We start from the raw sequence: 18,551 nt of genomic DNA on the forward strand, positions 1-18,551 counted from the left end.
ACCAGAAGCGGTCTAGTCATGCTGGCCACATGACCCGGAAAGCCGTCTCCCTCAGCCTGAAAGCAAGATGAGCATCACACCCCATAGTCACCTTTGACTGGACTTAACCGTCCAGGGGTCCTTTATCCTGAAAGGGCATGTTCAATGCAGGAACAGCCGAGACAGTGCGAATTGGAACTGAGCAGGAACAGCAAACTGCCTCTTGTACATTTTGTGAGCACCATAAGAGGTTCTGGTGAGTACACTGCCAGCCTTGAGCCCTGCACTGGCAACCTCTGCCACTGAGAGAACAGGATGCTGGACTCGGTGTACCATTGGCTTGATCCAGTAGGCTCTTCTTAAGCTCTCTGCACTGAAGGAAATGGGATGAAACAAAATCATGGAGGAGGTCTATTAGGAAGCATTATCTGATGGACTGGGGCTGTCCTCCTTTTGGAGTTGTTGCTGGTACCCATCTCTCTTGGGAGACAATGGAAGAGTGCACCTTTGGGGATGAAGTCAACCCGTTGGAGAGTTACAGTGCCTGCTGTGGCTGTAAAGTCTAATAAGGGAGAGACATGTTTTGTTGCAGGTGGGACAAATGAAGGCGCCTGGTTGTGCTGATGCAGATGCACCACAACATTTCTTCTCTTTGCGCACCTCCCAGTAGTCATTCCTCCTCTGGTCATTGCTATAGATCAGTTCTCCAAGCATCATGTCTGCTACCTGGACAGTTATCTTTCCACAAGGGCCAACATTCATACCGAAATCCAGCATCGCCTGAGCTCTGCAAGTGCGGCTTTCTCCCAATTGAAGTGCAGAGTGTTTGAGGACCGGAACATTTGCAGGGAAACCAAAATGTTTGTTTAGAAAGCTATTGTACTACCAACCTTACTGCATGCTTGTGAAACATGGACCACTTATAAACACCATCTCCAGCGCCTCGAAAGATTCCATCAACGGTGTCTCCGAAAAATTTACACATCACTTGGGAAGACAGGTAAACTAATACCCGTGTACTGGAAGAAGCAAAGATCACCAGTGTCAAAGCAATGATTCTTCAACATCAACTTCATTGAACTGGCCATGTTGTTTGGATGCCTGATTATCGTCTTCCAAAGCAACTACTCTGTGGGATGCGGGTAGCGCTGTGGGTTAAACCACAGAGCCTAGGGCTTGCCGATCAGAAGGTTGGCGGTTTGAATCCCCGTGACGAGGTGAGCTCCCGTTGCTCGGTCCCTGCTCCTGCCAACCTAGCAGTATGAAAGCACTTCAAAGTGCAAGTAGATAAATAGGTGCCGCTCCAGTGGGAAGGTAAACAGCGTTTCTGTGCGCTGCTCTGGTTCACCAGAAGCGGCTTAGTCATGCCGCCCACATGACCTGGAAAAACTGTCTGTGGACAAACGTTAGCTCCTTCGGCCAGTAAAGTGAGATGAGCGCCGCAACCCCAGAGTCGTCCGTGACTGGACCTAATGGTCAGGGGTCCCTTTAGCTTTTTACTCCCATAGAGACTACCTTACACTGCGTTTAAAACCAAAATCGCATTTGGATAGAAACTGTTTCTCAGACAGCTAGTCCTAGTCTTTGTAACCCTGTACCTTCTTCCAGAAGGCAGAAGCTGAAAGAGATAATTTCCGGGGTGCGCACTATCCTGCCTTGGTTCTGTATATTTTATAACAAGTTCTGCACGTCACATTTCCCACACCGGGAGACCGATACAACTCTCTGCCAAGAAAAGTGATGCCTATGAACCGTAGCAACTTTTTTTGTTCTAAGATGTTCAAAGCAATCCACTCGGGACTTGTTGGTGCTTGAGTGCGAGACGGATGTATGTCTACTCCAGACTGATCAAAATGATCTTATTCTGGCCAACTTCATTCTGTGTTGAAGCATCCTCTATTCCTCAAAGCCCTAAGCAGTTTCTCCAATTGAAGTTAATTAGGCAATTGAAGTTAATTAGGTGGTTATTTCACATTAAAGGAACAGGCTCTTGCAAACCAGTTTGGCTTGCCATTCATGTTGAGAAATATGTCGTGATGGCGAAGGGTGGAGAGGGGTCAGGAAGAGTGATGTGAATCCACAGATTGGATGTCGGAGGGCACAGCTGGCTAGGAATAACACCTATTGTTAACAAAGTTCCCAACAGGACCTTATGGGGTTAGGTCATTGGTCAGTTCTATTGACTCTGACCAACAGCAGCTCTCCGGAGTATGTGGATTTTGAGAAAATGTCGCGGGTGCAGTGGTAGACCTCAGGGTCTCAAATTTCAGCAGTGTCCTGCGTGACACAACAAAAATGGTACCCCTGGTCTCTCGCCTTCTATTTGACATCATAGTTGTGACACCCCCAAGGCTCTGCACCCGGTGGAACCGATCCAGTTGTGCTCACTTAAATCTGCCTCTGATGGATGTCCGCCACAAAACGGCTGCCATGGCATGTGTGGCATAAAACAAAATGGCCAAAAACAAAGATAAGTAAAAGGGACAGGACCAGAAAACAGCATGGGCATCTTCCCCCCTACATCACTTTCCCCATCAATGGGGGGAAAGTCACCTACAGCAGATATCACCACACTTCCTCGCGGAAAGAAGCTGTTTGCCATCTTTTCAGAATGGACGCAATCCTGTGGAATGCAGACGGGGGTGGCGCTGTGGTCTAAACCATGGAGCCTATTAGGCTTGCCTATCAGAAGCTCGCAGTTCGAATCCCCACGACGGGGTGAGCTCCTGTTGCTCGGTCCCAGCTCCTGCCCACCTAGCAGTTCGAAAGCACATCAAAGTGCAAGTAGATAAATAGGTACTGCTCCGGCGGGAAGGTCAACAGCGTTTCCGTGCGCTGCTCTGGTTTGCCAAAAGCGACTTAGTCATGCTGGCCACATGACCCAGAAGCTGTATGCCGGCTCCCTCGGCCAATAAAGCGAGATGAGCGCCGCAACGCCAGAGTTGGCCACGACTGGACCTAATGGTCAGGGGTCCCTTTACCTTTACTTAGGACCAATCTTAGTGTATTTCTGGTGTTTGTGGAAGCCGCCCAGAGTGGCTGGGGAAACCCAGCCAGATGGGTGAGGTACAAATAATAAATTATTATTATTATTATTATTATTATTATTATTATTATTATTGCATAGGTTAGCCCAGAAGTTCCTCTGCAGCTTGTATTTTCCCTTCACAACCCAAATATTCAAAATTCCTATATTTATTAATTTCTATAGCACTGTAACCAGCTGCCAAGATGTATCCTCTCCCTAGCAGGGTGTGGGTCACTTTGGGGTTGAAAGGGGGTGATTTCTGTAAAGAAAGTTGATGAAGAACAACAACCATACAGTGCCAGGTTTAGCGACATCTCTTAGTACTGTACTATGATGAATCAAATGTTCTGAAAGCTACTTCCCACCTTTCTTTTGTCGGCCCTTGCATTGCCTTCCACTATCTGGCCACCTCCATCTGAGCAACTGACAACAATAGCAACACTAGTTCTTCATTGTGCACCAAAAAGTTCTGTTCATCTTCAGTCAAAGAGCAATGCCAACGTGGCATCTGGGACCAAAAGCCGGCTGCTTATACCAGAGACTAATTCAAGCATCCAAACCCAGAATTGGTTAACTCTGGTGCATCTCCACCACATGTGAATAAGGGTTCCCCCTTTTCCTCACATCCATGCTAGCAGCTTGGGGGTCCTAATCAAATGAGAAAGCCTCACTGGGGTCCAGCGCCACCACAGAAGCAATGGGTTGGGTATTTTCACCTGTTCCTGCAAGGTCTTACAAGGCAATTAATTTCTTAAAATTAATGCATTTGTCACAGATTCTATAGAACAAGGGTGAAAGTGGGTAACAGTTGTGCAAAGCTTAAGGCAGAAGCTGGCTTTGCACAGTGCCACTTGGCTAGTGCCAGTGCTGTCAACAAGAACCATCAGCACTCCAAATCGCTTTGTACTGTTTAGAAATCCATTTTCTATCCGTGGAGGGCTAACATGGGAAATATGAATGGTTCTATTACATGGGATCTTTGAAAAACCAAAAGGCAGGAAGGCTTTCCAAAGCTTGGCAGAGGTATGAGACTGATGTTGGGACCCAGATCCAATTGGCTGGCGTGCCAAGTCTATCTGTGATGGCCTGGGATTCGGATTCAGATGCTGAACCTGAGGGATCCCAGCCTGCAAGGAATTCCCCACCTCCAGAACCCGCTGAGCCGGGGCTGAGGCATGAGCCTGAAGGGTCCTCACCTGTGCTGGATCCTCAGGTGCAGGCTCCAGCTGAGTCTGCTCTGGCTCCTGAGGTGATGGAGGACCCATTGCTTGCAGGGGCTCCACTCTCAGCCCCCTCAGAGGAAGCTGAGGTTGCCTCTGGGTCCGGTAACCCTCCAGCCTCTCCTGAGCTACAGAGGCTCAGGGCAGATAGGCGGAGGGAACTAAGTTCCCGTAGGAGGAGTGCTCGCCTCCAGGCCAGGAGATGTGAGTCACCTGAGCATCGGGGCCACCCTGTGCCTGGGGGCAGATTAAAACCAGGCAGCCTCAGTCCCAAGTTGCGGGAGCAACTTCGTTGGTTGTCAGTTTCTGCCTGAACCCTGTCCTGCTATCCTGCCAGAGCTCCTGACCTCACCCGACTACCTGACCTGCATCCAGCTTCAACTTTTATGGACTGCCTCCATACTGCACCTTCGACCTCGGACTGGACTCGGACCACACCTCTCGTTTAGCCCACGGGACTGGCACACTATCATGGTGAAACTGGGAACAAGATGGGCTTGCTCTTTTTTTTTTTTTTTTTTTTATTAAGGTTTTAGACCATAAAAAAGAGAGAAAAAAACATACACAATACATATAACAACAACACACACAAAAAGCAACACAAAATTCAACAATAAAAAAAACAAAAAAAAAGAAACATAACAATTAAAAACAATATCTCTTTTCCATTTCCATTTTTAAATTACTTACTTTCTGGACTTCCTCATACCTCCCTCTTTTGTATTCCAATCCAAGTTATTTGTCCAGCAGTTTCTTTTCCACTTTTATAATCCCAAACTTTAATTTAATAAAATATTAAAATATATAACTTCAACTTCTTTAAACCTAATCCTTGCTCTTAGTATCATATAACATTATAATTTTCCCTCTTAATATCAAGTTTCCATTTCTTTAAACATCTTTAATCTTAATCTTAATCTTAGTCTATCATTAACTTTAACCTGTACAGCTGGAAACCAAAATAAAAAAAATCCTTCCAGTAGCACCTTTAAGACCAACTAAGTTAGTTCTTGGTATGAGCTTTCGTGTGCAAGCACACGAAAGCTCATACCAAGAACTAACTTAGTTGGTCTTAAAGGTGCTACTGGAAGGATTTTTTTTATTTTGACTATGGCAGACCAACACGGCTACCTATCTGTAGCTGGAAACCACTTATTTTCAATCCAACATCGCTCTAACATTCTTTAATTTTGCAGTGTTTCTGAAGATAGTCTTTGAATTTCTTCCAATCTTCCTCCATCGACTCTTCTCCCTGGTCACGGATTCTACCAGTCATTTCCGCCAATTCCATATAGTCCATAAGTTTCATCTGCCATTCCTCCAGCGTGGGAAGTTCTTGTGTCTTCCAATACTTTGCGATGAGTATTCTTGCTGCTGTTGTTGCATACATAAAGAAAGTTCTATCCTTTTTTAACACCATTTGGCCGACCATGCCCAGGAGAAAGGCCTCTGGTTTCTTAGGGAAGGTATACTTAAATACCTTTTTTAATTCATTATATATCATTTCCCAGAAAGCCTTAATCTTTGGGCACGTCCACCAAAGGTGGAAAAATGTACCTTCAGTTTCTTTACGTTTCCAACATTTGTTATCGGGCAACAAGATGGGCTTGCTCTCTGCCCAAGGGACCAGCTGCGGTTTCTCTTGTTAAATTATGCCCATCTTCAAGCTGCTTTGTTTCTTGGGAATTGCAAGTCAAGCCAGGCCAGGCATTAACATTTCCCTCCCAGGAGCCATTAAGCATCCCCCCCCCCAAACCGCTTGCCTCCACCGCAAACGCTTTTGCTTAGTGCAGCTATTATAACATCTGCTCAAAACGGGAAATGACGCTCGATCATTACCCAGCAGAAGATCTTCGGGCATGAATTTTTAACAAGCGCTCCTTTCAAGTTCCTGAAAAGGCCCTTCATGAAAATTCAGCAGGCCTCGAACTCTGAGAGGCAGGCGAGGGTCACAGGCTCTGAGCCGATGGTGTCGGGTGGAATTTACTATTCATCGGGGTGTGGCAGGCAATCCTGCCTAGAGGCAGTGGGGAATCTGGGCACAGTGAGGCATTGAGGAGCAAGACATGAGGAAGAAGCTGGGGGGGGGGGAGAGAGAAAGAGAGAGAATGGAGGAAAATGAAAACTAATCTAATGTGCATCACATAGATTATTATTTTTTTAACCTAGAGGGCCTAAAATCCCAAACTCTTCTATTAGGGCTTTTCCACACCATGCTCTTTCTAAGCATGGTCCGCTCTTTAAAGCTCTGTGTCCGAGCTTTCTTCTGTTCTGGGATTTTCCCCACGGAAACCTGCTCTTTAAAGCTCAGTCAGAGCAAACAATTCAGGAAAACCTGAATTCACGTTTGCTCCGATTGAGTGTTTTCATGGGGAAAGCTCTGTAGCAAAAAAACAAATGCTTGGACCTGTGCCTGGAAAAGGTAAAGGTAAAGGGACCCCTGACCATTAGGTCCAGTCGTGACTGATTCTGGGGTTGCGGCAATCATCTCGCTTTATTGGCCGAGGGAGCCGGTGTACAGCTTCCGGGTCATGTGACCAGCATGACTAAGCCGCTTCTGGTGAACCAGAGCAGCGCACGGAAACACCGTTTACCTTCCCGCCAGAGCGGTACCTATTTATCTATTTGCACTTTGACGTGCTTTCGAACTGCTAGGTGGGCAGGAGCTGGGACCAAACAACGGGAGCACACTCCATCGCAGGGATTTGAACCGCCGACCTTCTGATCGGCAAGTCCTAGGCTCTGTGGCTTAACCCACAGCGCCACCCACGGTGCCTGGAAAAGGTAAAGGTAAAGGGACCCCTGACCATTAGGTCCAGTCGTGACAGACTCTGGGGTTGTGGCGCTCAGAAAGAGCAGGGCAAAAAAGTCGTAGAAGATTGTGCAGTTGGAAGGGACCAGGAGGGTCATCTAGTCCAACCCTCTGCAATGCAGGAATCTTTTGCCCAATGTGGGGCTTGAACCCACAATCCAGTGATGAAGAACCTTGTGCTGTACCAACTGAGCTATACCAGGGCCCAGCTGGTAAATGTGGATCAGCCCGTGGTGCTACCATGACTCCAGAACCAACTGTACAAAGTTATATTCCCTCTAATGAAGTGTGAGGGAAATCACCATTGCCCTGATTGACAATTAGTTTTTAAAAACAAAAACAAAAAAACCACAAACCCCCAGGGAGAACACACAGCACTTAGAGAATTAACCAAAAATAAATGAATAAATGAAAATGAGCAAGGTAGAATTTTTGAGACACCTCAGCAAAAAATATAGTTTTCTTCTTCACGAAACCCTTTAAAAGCTTTTATGGGTTGAGGTGGTGTTCAAACTTCAATCGAGGAGCTGAATCCTAAACATCCATGCCAAGTTGCATTGAGATCACACGTGCTCCAGGGAAATATCAGATTGCAGTGTTTACGTTCTTAATCTCTCCCCTGAGCTGCGATGGTCTGGGGATAAACTGATGTTCGGGCATGAAACACACAGAACCGAATCCTGGAGAGGAACTAACTGCACATCAATAGATTTGATATCTGCCCCATAAAAAACAGGTGTCGTTTTACTACATCTTTGAAAGGCTTCTCTCTTTGATACGGCTGAACTAGTGTGCAGTCGTGTCTGCACCTTGTTTAATCCCAGTCGCTCACGACTCCAGGGGCAAACAATCTTACAAGCAGAACGTTCATTTTCCCCATCAGCGCTATTGCACTAAAGTGGCACAGGTGGAAGAACACTTAGCCTCTAAATAAGATTTTCAAAAACAACAACCCAAAACATACTTTTCACCATGTTTTTGATCGTGCATTTTAGACAATTATTGCATTGCAAATGTTTTTTCCTACTGTGAAATAGACTTCCGCTTGCATAACAGAACTTGCCCTTCCTCTCCCTGCAGCCAACTGCCCCCCTTTTGCCCTCAAAATCTGCTCAGAGGGTTGGAGGGCCCTCTGGACAGGGGCGGAGGAAGGGGGGCGGTGGGGGTGGGCCACCCCGGGTGTCTTCGCTGAAGGGGGTGACATTTGGCAATTGCAGGCGGGCGGTGCGCTGAATGTCTGCCATCGGCAATTTGCTCCTCCCCCGTTGCGGCTTGCTCTGCCCCTGGCTGCAGGGTGTGTGCACCGCTCTGTGCACCCGAGCGGCTATCCCACACCTGGGAGGGCACCCTCCGCCCCCCACTGCCCTCAGGAGTGCGGGCATATGCTCCACTGCTGCCTCTGGAGCAGATTTTGAAGGTGTAAGAGGAGAGGAAGGTGCAGACCTCTGCACGCTTAGCATTGGGTACAACCCAAAGCAGTGAGGTATAGACACACATACAGTGGTGCTTCAGGTTACATACGCTTCAGGTTACAGACTCCGCTAACCCAGAAATAGTGCTTCAGGTTAAGAACTTTGCTTCAGGATGAGAACAGAAATCGTCCGGCGGCAGCATGGCGGCAGCAGGAGGCCCCATTAGCTAATGTGGTGCTTCAGGTTAAGAACAGTTTCAGGACCTCCGGAACGAATTAAGTACTTAACCTGAGGTACCACTATAGTCAGTTTGGGCCAGGCTGATGTTCCCTTTCTGAAGTTTAAATGACAGCCACAAAGAGAGGACAGATAAGCCGTGTGTGTGTGTGCATGCACACATGTGCATATGAGAGAGCTGTGTGTCGCTCACCCTCATCAATGCCACAGTCGCGACAGAAGTGGTATTCCTGATATCCACAACCACATTCTGCAGAGTGCTGATATGGTTGTATATACCGCAAAACACCTGGGAAAGAAAGCACATTTCCCCAGCGACAAAATATTGTGATTTGAGTGCAGTTGTACCTTGGAAGTCGGACGGAATCCATTCTGGTAGTCCGTTCAACTTCCAAAACGTTCAGAAACCAAAGCGCGGCTTCTGATTGGCTGCAGGAACCTCCTGCAGTCAATCGGACACCCCCTCGGGCGTTCAGCTTCCAAGAGAGCATTCAAAAACCAGAACACTCACTTCCGGGTTCCAATCGTTTGGGAGCCAATTTGTTCAGGAGCCAAGGCGTTTGAGATCCAAGGTACAACTGTACAGGGAATATTTCTTGCAAATTGTGAATGAATGTAAAGAAACACATCTATAGGCACTGGTGGAGGAAGGGGGCAGGGGGCAGCCCACCCTGGCTGCCATCTCTGGGGGTGACAAGAAGGCACCCCGTGGGGGACTCGCCCCACCACCCGTGGCACCGCAATGCAAACCGCCATCGCACCGCTGCAGCCGCATGCGGAGGATCCTCCATTCGTGGCTCCACCCTCCACCACCGTCTGTACGGCGCTCGAGGATCCCACCGTTTGTATGGGGTGCGTGCATGCGCCGTACATAGCGGTTTACTCCGCCCCTCGACATCCCACACTGGGTGGCAGTTCTCCTTCCTTTGCCCCTTTCTGTAGTTAAAAAGGTAAAAGGCCCCTGGACAGTTAAGTCCAGTCAAAGGCGACTATGGGATGCAACGCTCATCTCACTTTTCAGGCCGAGGGAGCCGACGTTTGTCCACAGATAGCTTTCTGGGTCATGTGGCCAGCAGGACTAAACTGCTAATGGCACAACGGAACACTGTGACGGAAATCAGAGTGCACGGAAACACCGTTTACCTTCCCGACGCAGTGGTACCTAGTTATCTACTTGCACTGGTATGCTTTCGAGCTGCTAGGTTGGCAAAAGCTGGGGCAGAGCAACAGAAGCTCAGCCTGTCGTGCGGATTCGAACTGCCGACTTTCCGATTGGCAAGCCCAAGAAGCAGAGTGTTTTGATCACACACACCACCACACAACCAATGAGTAAGACCTCTGTGTTTTTTGTGCGGAAGAAGGGGAAAACCTTTATTACGTGTGCAGAGCACCCTAGAATTCATGTTTTCTTGGAATGCCGAAGAAGCCACTGTCAGCTTTATATATGGAGAAAAGACAGTCAGGTGATTCTTATAGGGAACATGCCTTTATATCAGCAGTACTGTAAAAATGTTTCGGAGACAGGCAGCTTGGATGCTGTTAGGAAAACATTCTTTAAGAAACATATAAAAGTTCCTGGAAGCTTTAAAGAGGGTTCCAGAATTTTCTTTAGTGTGTAGGAGAGGCACGCTAGGCTTGATTGGTGTCAGCTGGAGGTACAAATAAAGGAAGTTGCAGGCTGAAATTTCTGCACGAGGAAAGCACACACACACACACACACACACACACACACACACAGCACGCACACTGACAACAAGGTTGGAAGTAAGACAATGTGTGCTGCTGGTAATGTGAGTTTTGCTGTGTCAGGATTGTTAATTACTGGACTGAGATTATACTGTGCTGGAGAGATAAAGAAGGAATGTAAATAGCTTGTATGTAATAGTAACAGAAATGCTTGTGCAACCAGTCAAGCAATAAAGAAGCTCTTGACTGTGAATTTGAGTATGACCCCTCTTCTTGTCTTCTGCCTCCGGGGAAAACTCTGCTACAAACAGTAAGTAGTGGGTCTACCGAGGTGCCACCACACAAGCAGAAAAGCGCAGCGGAAGTGTGTGGGCGGTAACCTCTATTAGATGCATCCGACTCAGCCAACAGTTCAGAGTAGACTGAATTCATGGAAGCCAGAATGAATTCTGCGCATACTGCAAGGCCTCTGATGCACCACAGATCTTAGAGATTCCAAATTCTCAGAACAAAAAAATTCCTTCCAGTAGCACCTTAAAGACCAACTAAGTTAGTTCTTGGTATGAGCTTTCGTGTGCAAGCACACTTCTTCAGATACACTGAAACAGAAGTTGCCAGACCCTTCTATATAGTGAGAAGGTGGGGAGGGGTATTACTCAGAAGGGTGGTGGGAATGGGTGATTGGCAGATAGCTGGGATGAGTCTGTTGACGACTCTTAACGACTGCAATAGGTCTTACAGGAAAAAGCAAGGGGTGAGAAGGTGAGAAATGGCTTTGTCATGTATAATGAGATAAGAATCCAATGTCTTTGTTCAGGCCAGGTCTCTCCATGGTTTTAAGTTTGGTAATGAGTTGTAATTCAGCAGCTTCTCTTTCCAGTCTATTTCTGAAATTCCTTTGTAGTAAAACAGCTACTTTGAGATCTTGTATAGAATGTCCTGGGAGATTGAAGTGTTCTCCTACTGGTTTCTCTGTCTTGTGATTCTTGATGTCAGATTTGTGTCCGTTTATTCTTTGGCGTAAGGTTTGGCCTGTTTGTCCAATATAGAGAGCTGAAGGACACTGTTGGCATTTGATGGCATACACAATGTTAGACAATGAGCAATTAAACAGTCCCGAGATGGTATGTGTGATGTTGTTGGGGCCAGTAATGGTGTTGTCCGGGTGTATGTGACAGCAAAGTTGGCATCTGGGTTTATTGCAGGCTCTGGTGCCAGTGTCCGTGTTAGGTCTGGTTGTAGTATTATTGTGGGTTAGGAGTTGTTTAAGATTGGGTGGCTGTCTGTAGGCAATGAAAGGTCTTCCTCCCAGAGCTTGAGAAAGAGAACTGTCATTGTCCAGGAGAGGTTGTAGATCTCTGATGATGCGTTGTACTGTTTTAACTTGGGAGCTGTATGTGATGACTAGAGGTGTTCTGTTATTTTCTTTTTTGGGTCTGTCTTGAAGCAAGTTCTCTCTGGGTATCAGTCTGGCTCTGTTGATCTGTTGTCTAACTTCATCTGCTGGGTATTTTAGTTCTAAAAAGGTTTGCTGTAGATCTCTTAGGTGAGAGTCTCTGTCTGTAGAATTGGAACAGATACGGCTGTAACGTAGTGCCTGGCTATATACAATGGAAGGAATTTTTTTGTTTTGACTATGGCAGACCAACACGGCTACCTATCTGTAACTCAAATTCTCAGAGTATCACTTAAAAGAATTGGAGTCAATATGGCAACCTACAGCCAAGTGAGAGCGTTCCGAGGCCCTCCAGATGTTGATAGACTCCAACTCCCATCAGCTCCAGCCAGCATGGTCGACGGCCAGAGATGATAGGAGTTGTGCTCCAGCAATATCTGTAGGGCACCATGTTGGCTGCTCTTTCCCTGAAGCATGGGTGCAAAGTGTTATTGCTCCCTCCAACAGCAAACTCAACTGGTCTGTGCCAACAGCACTTGCAGTTAAGCACAAGGCCACAAAGAAACAAGAGAAGAAGAAGAAGAAGAAGAAGAAGAAGAAGAAGAAGAAGAAGAAGAGGAGGAGGAGGAGGAGGAGGAGGAGGAGTTTGGATTTGATATCCCGCTTTATCACTACCCGAAGGAGTCTCAAAGTGGCTAACCATCTCCTTTCCCACAACAAACACTCTGTGAGGTGAGTGGGGCTGAGAGACTTCAGAGAAGTGTGACTAGCCCAAGGTCACCCAGCAGCTGCATGTGGAGGAGCGGAGACGCGAACCCGGTTCACCAGATTACAAGTCTATCGCTCTTAACCACTACACCACACTGGCAAGAAACTCCAGAGTTTGGGTGGGTGGGAATCATCCTGAACAGTCAAGACACAGCCCAATAAGAGCTATGCATGTTCAGTACCACAGAATGCTGAATGACCATTGGGGAAAATTGAATTGTAGCACTGGACTTGACCACAAAGATCATCTAGGGCAATGCAGGAATCTTCCACCCAATGTGGAGCTCAAACTCACATCCCTGAGACCAAGTCTCATGCTCTACCGACTGAGCTATCCTAGTCTATGGGAAACTGAGGAGAAGGGAATGGAGTAACCTGCAGGAGGGCATGGCTGGGTGGACTGGCAAGCACAATGAGCAGAACCATTTTGCACGGCAATGTTTTGTTGCCAGTGCTACCTGCAGGGTTCTGTCCAGGAGGACCCAGTGCGTCACTTCTGTTTTGCCTGCACACATGATATGAACAGCTGGAAAAAGAATCATTTTTTATGAAGTCACACAAGGACATGTCAACTGCAACTAATCCAGAATTTGACAGCCAGGCTGGTGACTGGCCACCAAAACCATATAACACTGGTCCTGAAAGACCTACACTGGCTCCCAATACGTTTCCGAGCACAATTCAAAGTGTTGGTGCTGAACTTTAAAGTCCTAAACGGCCTTGGTCCTGTATACCTGAAGGAGCGTCTCCACCTCCAACGTTCAGCCTGGACACTGAGGTCCAGCACTGAGGGCCTTTTGGCGGTTCCCTCACTGCGAGAAGTAAGGTTGCAGGGAACCAGGCAGAGGGCCTTCTCGGTAGTGGCGCCTGCCCTGTGGAACGCCCTTCTGTCATATGTAAAGGAAATAAACAACTATCTGACTTTTAGAAGACATCTGAAGGCAGCCCTGTTTAGGGAAGTTTTTAATGTTTGATGAATTATTGTATTTAAATACTTTGCTAGAAGCTGTCCAGAGTGGCTGGGGGAACCCAGCCCAATGGGCAGGGTATAAATAAATTATTATTATTATTATTATTATTATTATTATTATTATTATCTGTTCTAGTGAGCAAGTTGCTCTTTTCTCTAAGGTAGGCAGAGGCACTATGAGAAAGAGGATGGTGCTGAGCTTTGGCAACATTCTTATGGTGTTAAGAAGCTGTTTGGATGAGCTTTTGGGTATTACTCTTTTAAAAAAGAATCCCGACTCTCCTTTTCTCCATGTGAAGAGACTCATTGGGTTTTCAAGACCCAGCTTTTCAAAAAAAGAACAAACCCCCCCACCACCACCTTGGCATCTTCAGGATATGTTCCACCTCCTTATTAGACAGTAGGCATAAGAGGAAACGCTGAGCCCCTTCTGGGTTTAGAGGATTCATTTAGATCAATCGTCTCATCCACAGCACGTGAAATCTGGTTGGTGGTCTCAGGCAAGGAGTTGTGGGTTTGCGGAAAAGGAAGTCAACATGTGGCCTTTTCACTCATTCAGTGGCTTCCATAATCTCCAGCACAAGAGTTCGAGGTCCGGTCATGATGAGGCTGCTAATGGTCTGATAGTCCAGATGTAAGACATACATCCCGTTCACAGAATAGACAAACTGGCAGACCTAAAGGGAGGGGAAAGGAGAAGTTACACTACATTTTTCTTAAAAGTGAATTTTTAGGGGATCTCAATCAGGCGGGGCACCTGTGGGAGTGTCCAGAGCTGTGAAAAGCCAGGTGGGTGGGGTGATAATAATAATAATAGAAGAAGAAGAAGAATTATAATCATCATCATTTCATAAAAAGCAGGGAGATTTCTCAGGGAGATTTCATACTTCTCCGGAGAAGCCACCAAATTCTGTCAGAAGCGAAATTCAATGAAAATTCGGAAAGTCTTGCACAAGCAAAGTCTTATACACATACCTAACCTGATAGAAGCAGTCCTTTAAGAAACTCTTTACAGCGGTACCTCAGGTTACATACGCTTCAGGTTACATATGCTTCAGGTGACAGACTCCGCTAACCCAGAAATAGTACCTCGGGTTAAGAACTTTGCTTCAGGATGAGAACAGAAAGTGTGCTCCGGCAGCGCGGCAGCAGGAGGAGGCCCCATTAGCTAAAATGGTGCTTCAGGTTAAGAACAGTTTCAGGTTAAGAATGGACCTCCGGAACGAATTAAGTACTTAACCAGTTTTTGAACTGTAGTTAAAAAAAAACCACACAAACCACAAGACAAAGTTTGCATTTGTATAAGCCACTCCCTTGCTTCTCCCTCCTTTCTCCAAATAAAAAAATATAAATAAATAAATCTTCTAAGCAGCAGAGCCAACAGCTCCTCTCATTCCAAAGGAGATGATCCTTAAGGAGGAGCTCAAAACCCATTTATTTTTGGTTCAGTGCTCTCAGGTGGCACCCATCGCCTTTCGTGCTCGAGTAGACAGAGAGGATTTGCTTGTCGAATTCACTCAGCTCCTTTTCCCGCGATCAGCCGACAACTCATCCATCAGCTTCCAGGTGCTGCAACGAGGCTCCTTCCACCCAGCTTTGCACAACAGCCAAAGTATATCAAATATAGGCAAGCTTTCAGTCTCCATTCTGACTAGTGCTGGTCCAAAAGTTCTCAGAAGAGCTTTCAGCCAAATGAATGGGAGGTTGTGGGGTTGACGGCTGCATGTCCCGAAGACTGGCTTCTGGGGAGCACGACGAGGCATTCAGGTCCTGCTGAGGGGCTTCCTATAGAGTCCTATAGAATTGTTGAGTTGGAAGGGACCCTGAGAAACATCTCATCCAAGCCCCTGCAATGCAGGAAAATGCAGCTGTCCCGTATGGGGATCAAACCTGCAACCTTGGTGTTACAGCACCACACTCTAAAACTGAGCTACCCAGGCTGATGTATAGGGATCTGGTTGACTAGATAAGACTGGTACCTTCATGCCAGCAGCTGCAGCCGGTCCTCCTGGATCCACAGCCTGGATGTGGCATGGCTGACCTCCACGGACCACAAATCCCCAGCCAACTGCGTCACCCACAATCTGCAAAGAAAGAGGGACAGCATTTGCAATTGTTCTCTTTTTTTCTACACCCCAGTGTTGCAAAAATGCTCAGCCTTGGGCAAAAGCAAAGGTGACAGTCTTCTTCCTTTTCCTTTTACAAGGCTAAAACTCCACCATTAGGCAGTTTGGTGGGAAAGAGGCAGCAGGGGACACCAAGTCAACAAGCCCCCATCTCACACCTCCTGATGTGTGAGACTTCTGGTTTCTGAATAAATATGGTCAAAATATGTGGAAGAGTCCTGCTACCCCTTACAGATCTGTAACACAGGACCCGTCAAGGAAAACACAAATGAATGCAGCAGGTCCAGATCTATGCACCAAGTTGGTTAAGTTGAAATTAAAGTTGTATGTATAATGGATTCAAACAAGTGAATAAAAGGTAAAGGGACCCCTGACCATTAGGTCCAGTCATCGCCGACTCTGGGGTTGCGGCGCTCATCTCGCTTTATTGGCCGAGGGAGCCGGCGTACAGCTTCCGGGTCATGTGGCCAGCATGACTAAGCCCCTGCAATGCAGGAATTGGTGAACCAGAGTAGCGCACGGAAACACCATTTACCTTCCCGCTAGAGTGGTACCTATTTATCTACTTGCACTTTGAAGTGCTTTTGAACTGCTAGGTTGGCAGAAGCAGGGACCGAGCAACAGGAGCTCACCCCGTCACGGGGATTCGAACCGCCGACCTTCTGATCGGCAAGTCCTAGGCTCTGTGGTTTAACCCACAGCGCCACCCGCGTCCGAAAACAAGTGAATAGAAATGGTCAATTGCATTAAAAATAAAAAGATGGGCAAGACTGCCTGGTTCTTGCTCTTGAGTGAAAACAGAGCTAGTCATTTTAGACTGATGTGGCAGAAGTCAACATCCCATTAAACTGGTTTCTGAACTCCTCCGACTTTGCACACGTGTGTCCAAGGACAGAAGCTCAAATTAGAAGCGTATTGGAGGGGAGGGGGAGAAAAAGGCCATCTCTCAAAGGGCTTCGCCTGACTGAAACAAGCAAATGAAAAAACAACAACAAACAGGTGGTACAGGAAGGAGAGGAAACTAACCATGAAAACGACAAAAAGATGTACCCACAAGACTCGGGGAGTTGAAGGACAGGGCAAGTTCAGAAGGGGAGACTTGGCACGCCAGGAAGAGAATAGAATGTCCTTCCTAGCCAGTTTGAAAATAAAAAAATCAAAGACCACATTCTGATGGCTCAGTGACAGAGCGCACGTTTTGCCTACAAAAGGTCCCGGGTCCAAACTCTGGCATCTAAAGATGAGGGAGCAGAGGTGATGGGAAAGACTCTGCAGATCTGCTACCCAGCAGATTACACAAACATGGGCCCAACGTCTATGGCAGCTTCACATGACCTGCCCCGTGACCTTTCCACTCTCCATCTCGCCCCCTTTGCAGAGTGACGCAAGGAAACTCTGATGCTGCTTAATCCAATGAATGCAGCTGCAAGGAGTCAAAACAGTCGCTTCTTTTTGCAGTGGACAGATGCACCCTCCCCACATCATATCCCCAAAACAGCACATTCTCTTCCTACATCAGACTCCTTGCTTTCAAAAGAGCTATCAGCTGCTATACTTCATATAGCATATAGCAATATACTTCATATATTGCTTTCAAAAGAGCTATACTGCTATACCTTCTTCTGACTCGCAGGAAAATACGGCGAAACCCAACCCAGAAATGCACATTAAGTAGGACCGCCATACATCTGAAAATTCCTGAACGTGGCCGGGATTCGTCTGTCGAAAATGGCATCCAGGCGAAATTTTTGAAAAGCGGCTAAAATGTCTGGGGAAATCCAGGCATATAGCAGCCCAAATGAGAAGTGTTGTGGGGTTTTTTTTGGGGGGGGGGCTATTTTCCTAAACAATTGGCAAAAATCTTCATTTTTGTTTTGCCCCCAAAAGCTCAACCACTATTGTGGCCAGATTTTCACTTTTTGAAATATGCCAACCCTAACAAAAATGGGGAAACAATAAAACAGTGGAAGTTATAAGAACAACTTGGCCACGATAAGGAAATTTTCCCCATGGTATGACTATTTTCCACCTACCCATTTCAACTCTCTGGCACTCTATCTGCATAACCGAGCAATTCCAAAATACAGACGTGCTTTTACTCTTGCAAGATTGAATGTATTGCCCTTGGCTGTACTTGAGAGATGATTCCAACAGATTCCACACGAAAAACGCTTATGTCCCTGTGGAGATGGCAGTACCAAATCGGTGGCACATGCCCTTCTGGCCTGCACTCTTTATAAAGACTTGAGGAATGATGTTATCACTCCTCTTTTATTGTCCATTATGGGTCGCCCAGCCACTGCCAGTGTCCTTTCTCTTGGCAGATGAGCAGGTGACAGCAAAGCTTGCAGGGATTTTAGCTGGGGCAATTAGAGTAAGATCCACTATATGACTATTGATTCAAAACCCTAAAATGTATTTTATGGAATTGACTTTTTATTTTTTTATTTTTTGTATATTGTTGTTTTATTATGGTCGACAGCTGATGCAAATAAAGATTCATTCATTCATGGAAGTTATAATTAAAGCCCAGAGGCAAATTAGATGTGTAAGATTTCTACACACACAAACACACACACTCCAGTTACTCCAGAGCAGCCCCAATGGTTCCAACTTGAACACACCAGGATTGCTGTGTTGCATCATTTAAGGGCACTTCGCCTTGGGACTTGGACTATTTTGTGGGAGAGATGCTAACACATCGTGCAACTTTAGGCTTGCCCAGTTAAAGGGCTCTGTACTGTAACAAGGAGGATTTAGCAATAATCCCAATGTAACATTCTGATGACCGGCTAACAAGCTTACCGTTAGCGTTTTCTTGATGTACGGTGCCCCAGGGGTCAGAAGCTCCTCATTGGTGACAGGCCTCTTTAATACTTGCATGGAGGGGAGGAAAAGAAAAGTGACAGGTCTTACC

General features: G+C 46.6%; 2 protein-coding genes across 3 annotated transcripts in view; both read right to left on the reverse strand.

Annotated features, from left to right (window-relative positions):
- Nucleotides 1-4,725, reverse strand: part of COL20A1 (collagen type XX alpha 1 chain) — a 156,308-nt gene extending 151,583 nt beyond the window's left edge. The window contains exon 1 of the mRNA XM_081010996.1: nucleotides 4,636-4,725. The gene's annotated coding sequence lies outside the window, so the exon portion shown is untranslated. The remainder of the gene's footprint in view (nucleotides 1-4,635) is intronic.
- Nucleotides 4,726-13,352: 8,627 nt separating this feature from the next.
- LOC308480096 (DEP domain-containing mTOR-interacting protein-like) overlaps nucleotides 13,353-18,551 on the reverse strand; it is a 32,993-nt gene continuing 27,794 nt past the window's right edge. Inside the window, exons 6-8 of one of the 2 annotated variants that reach the window (XM_081011420.1) lie at nucleotides 18,440-18,510; nucleotides 15,488-15,592; nucleotides 13,353-14,185 (exon numbers count right to left, since the gene is read on the reverse strand). In XM_081011420.1, the coding sequence (XP_080867546.1) occupies nucleotides 14,060-14,185; nucleotides 15,488-15,592; nucleotides 18,440-18,510 (302 nt within the window). In that variant the 3' untranslated portion in view covers nucleotides 13,353-14,059. The remainder of the gene's footprint in view (nucleotides 14,186-15,487; nucleotides 15,593-18,439; nucleotides 18,511-18,551) is intronic. The other variant, XM_081011419.1, reaches the window with a different exon arrangement.

This window comes from Podarcis pityusensis (genome assembly GCF_964106645.2).
Source record: "Podarcis pityusensis genome assembly, chromosome: 6".
NCBI classification, from domain to species: domain Eukaryota; kingdom Metazoa; phylum Chordata; class Lepidosauria; order Squamata; family Lacertidae; genus Podarcis; species Podarcis pityusensis.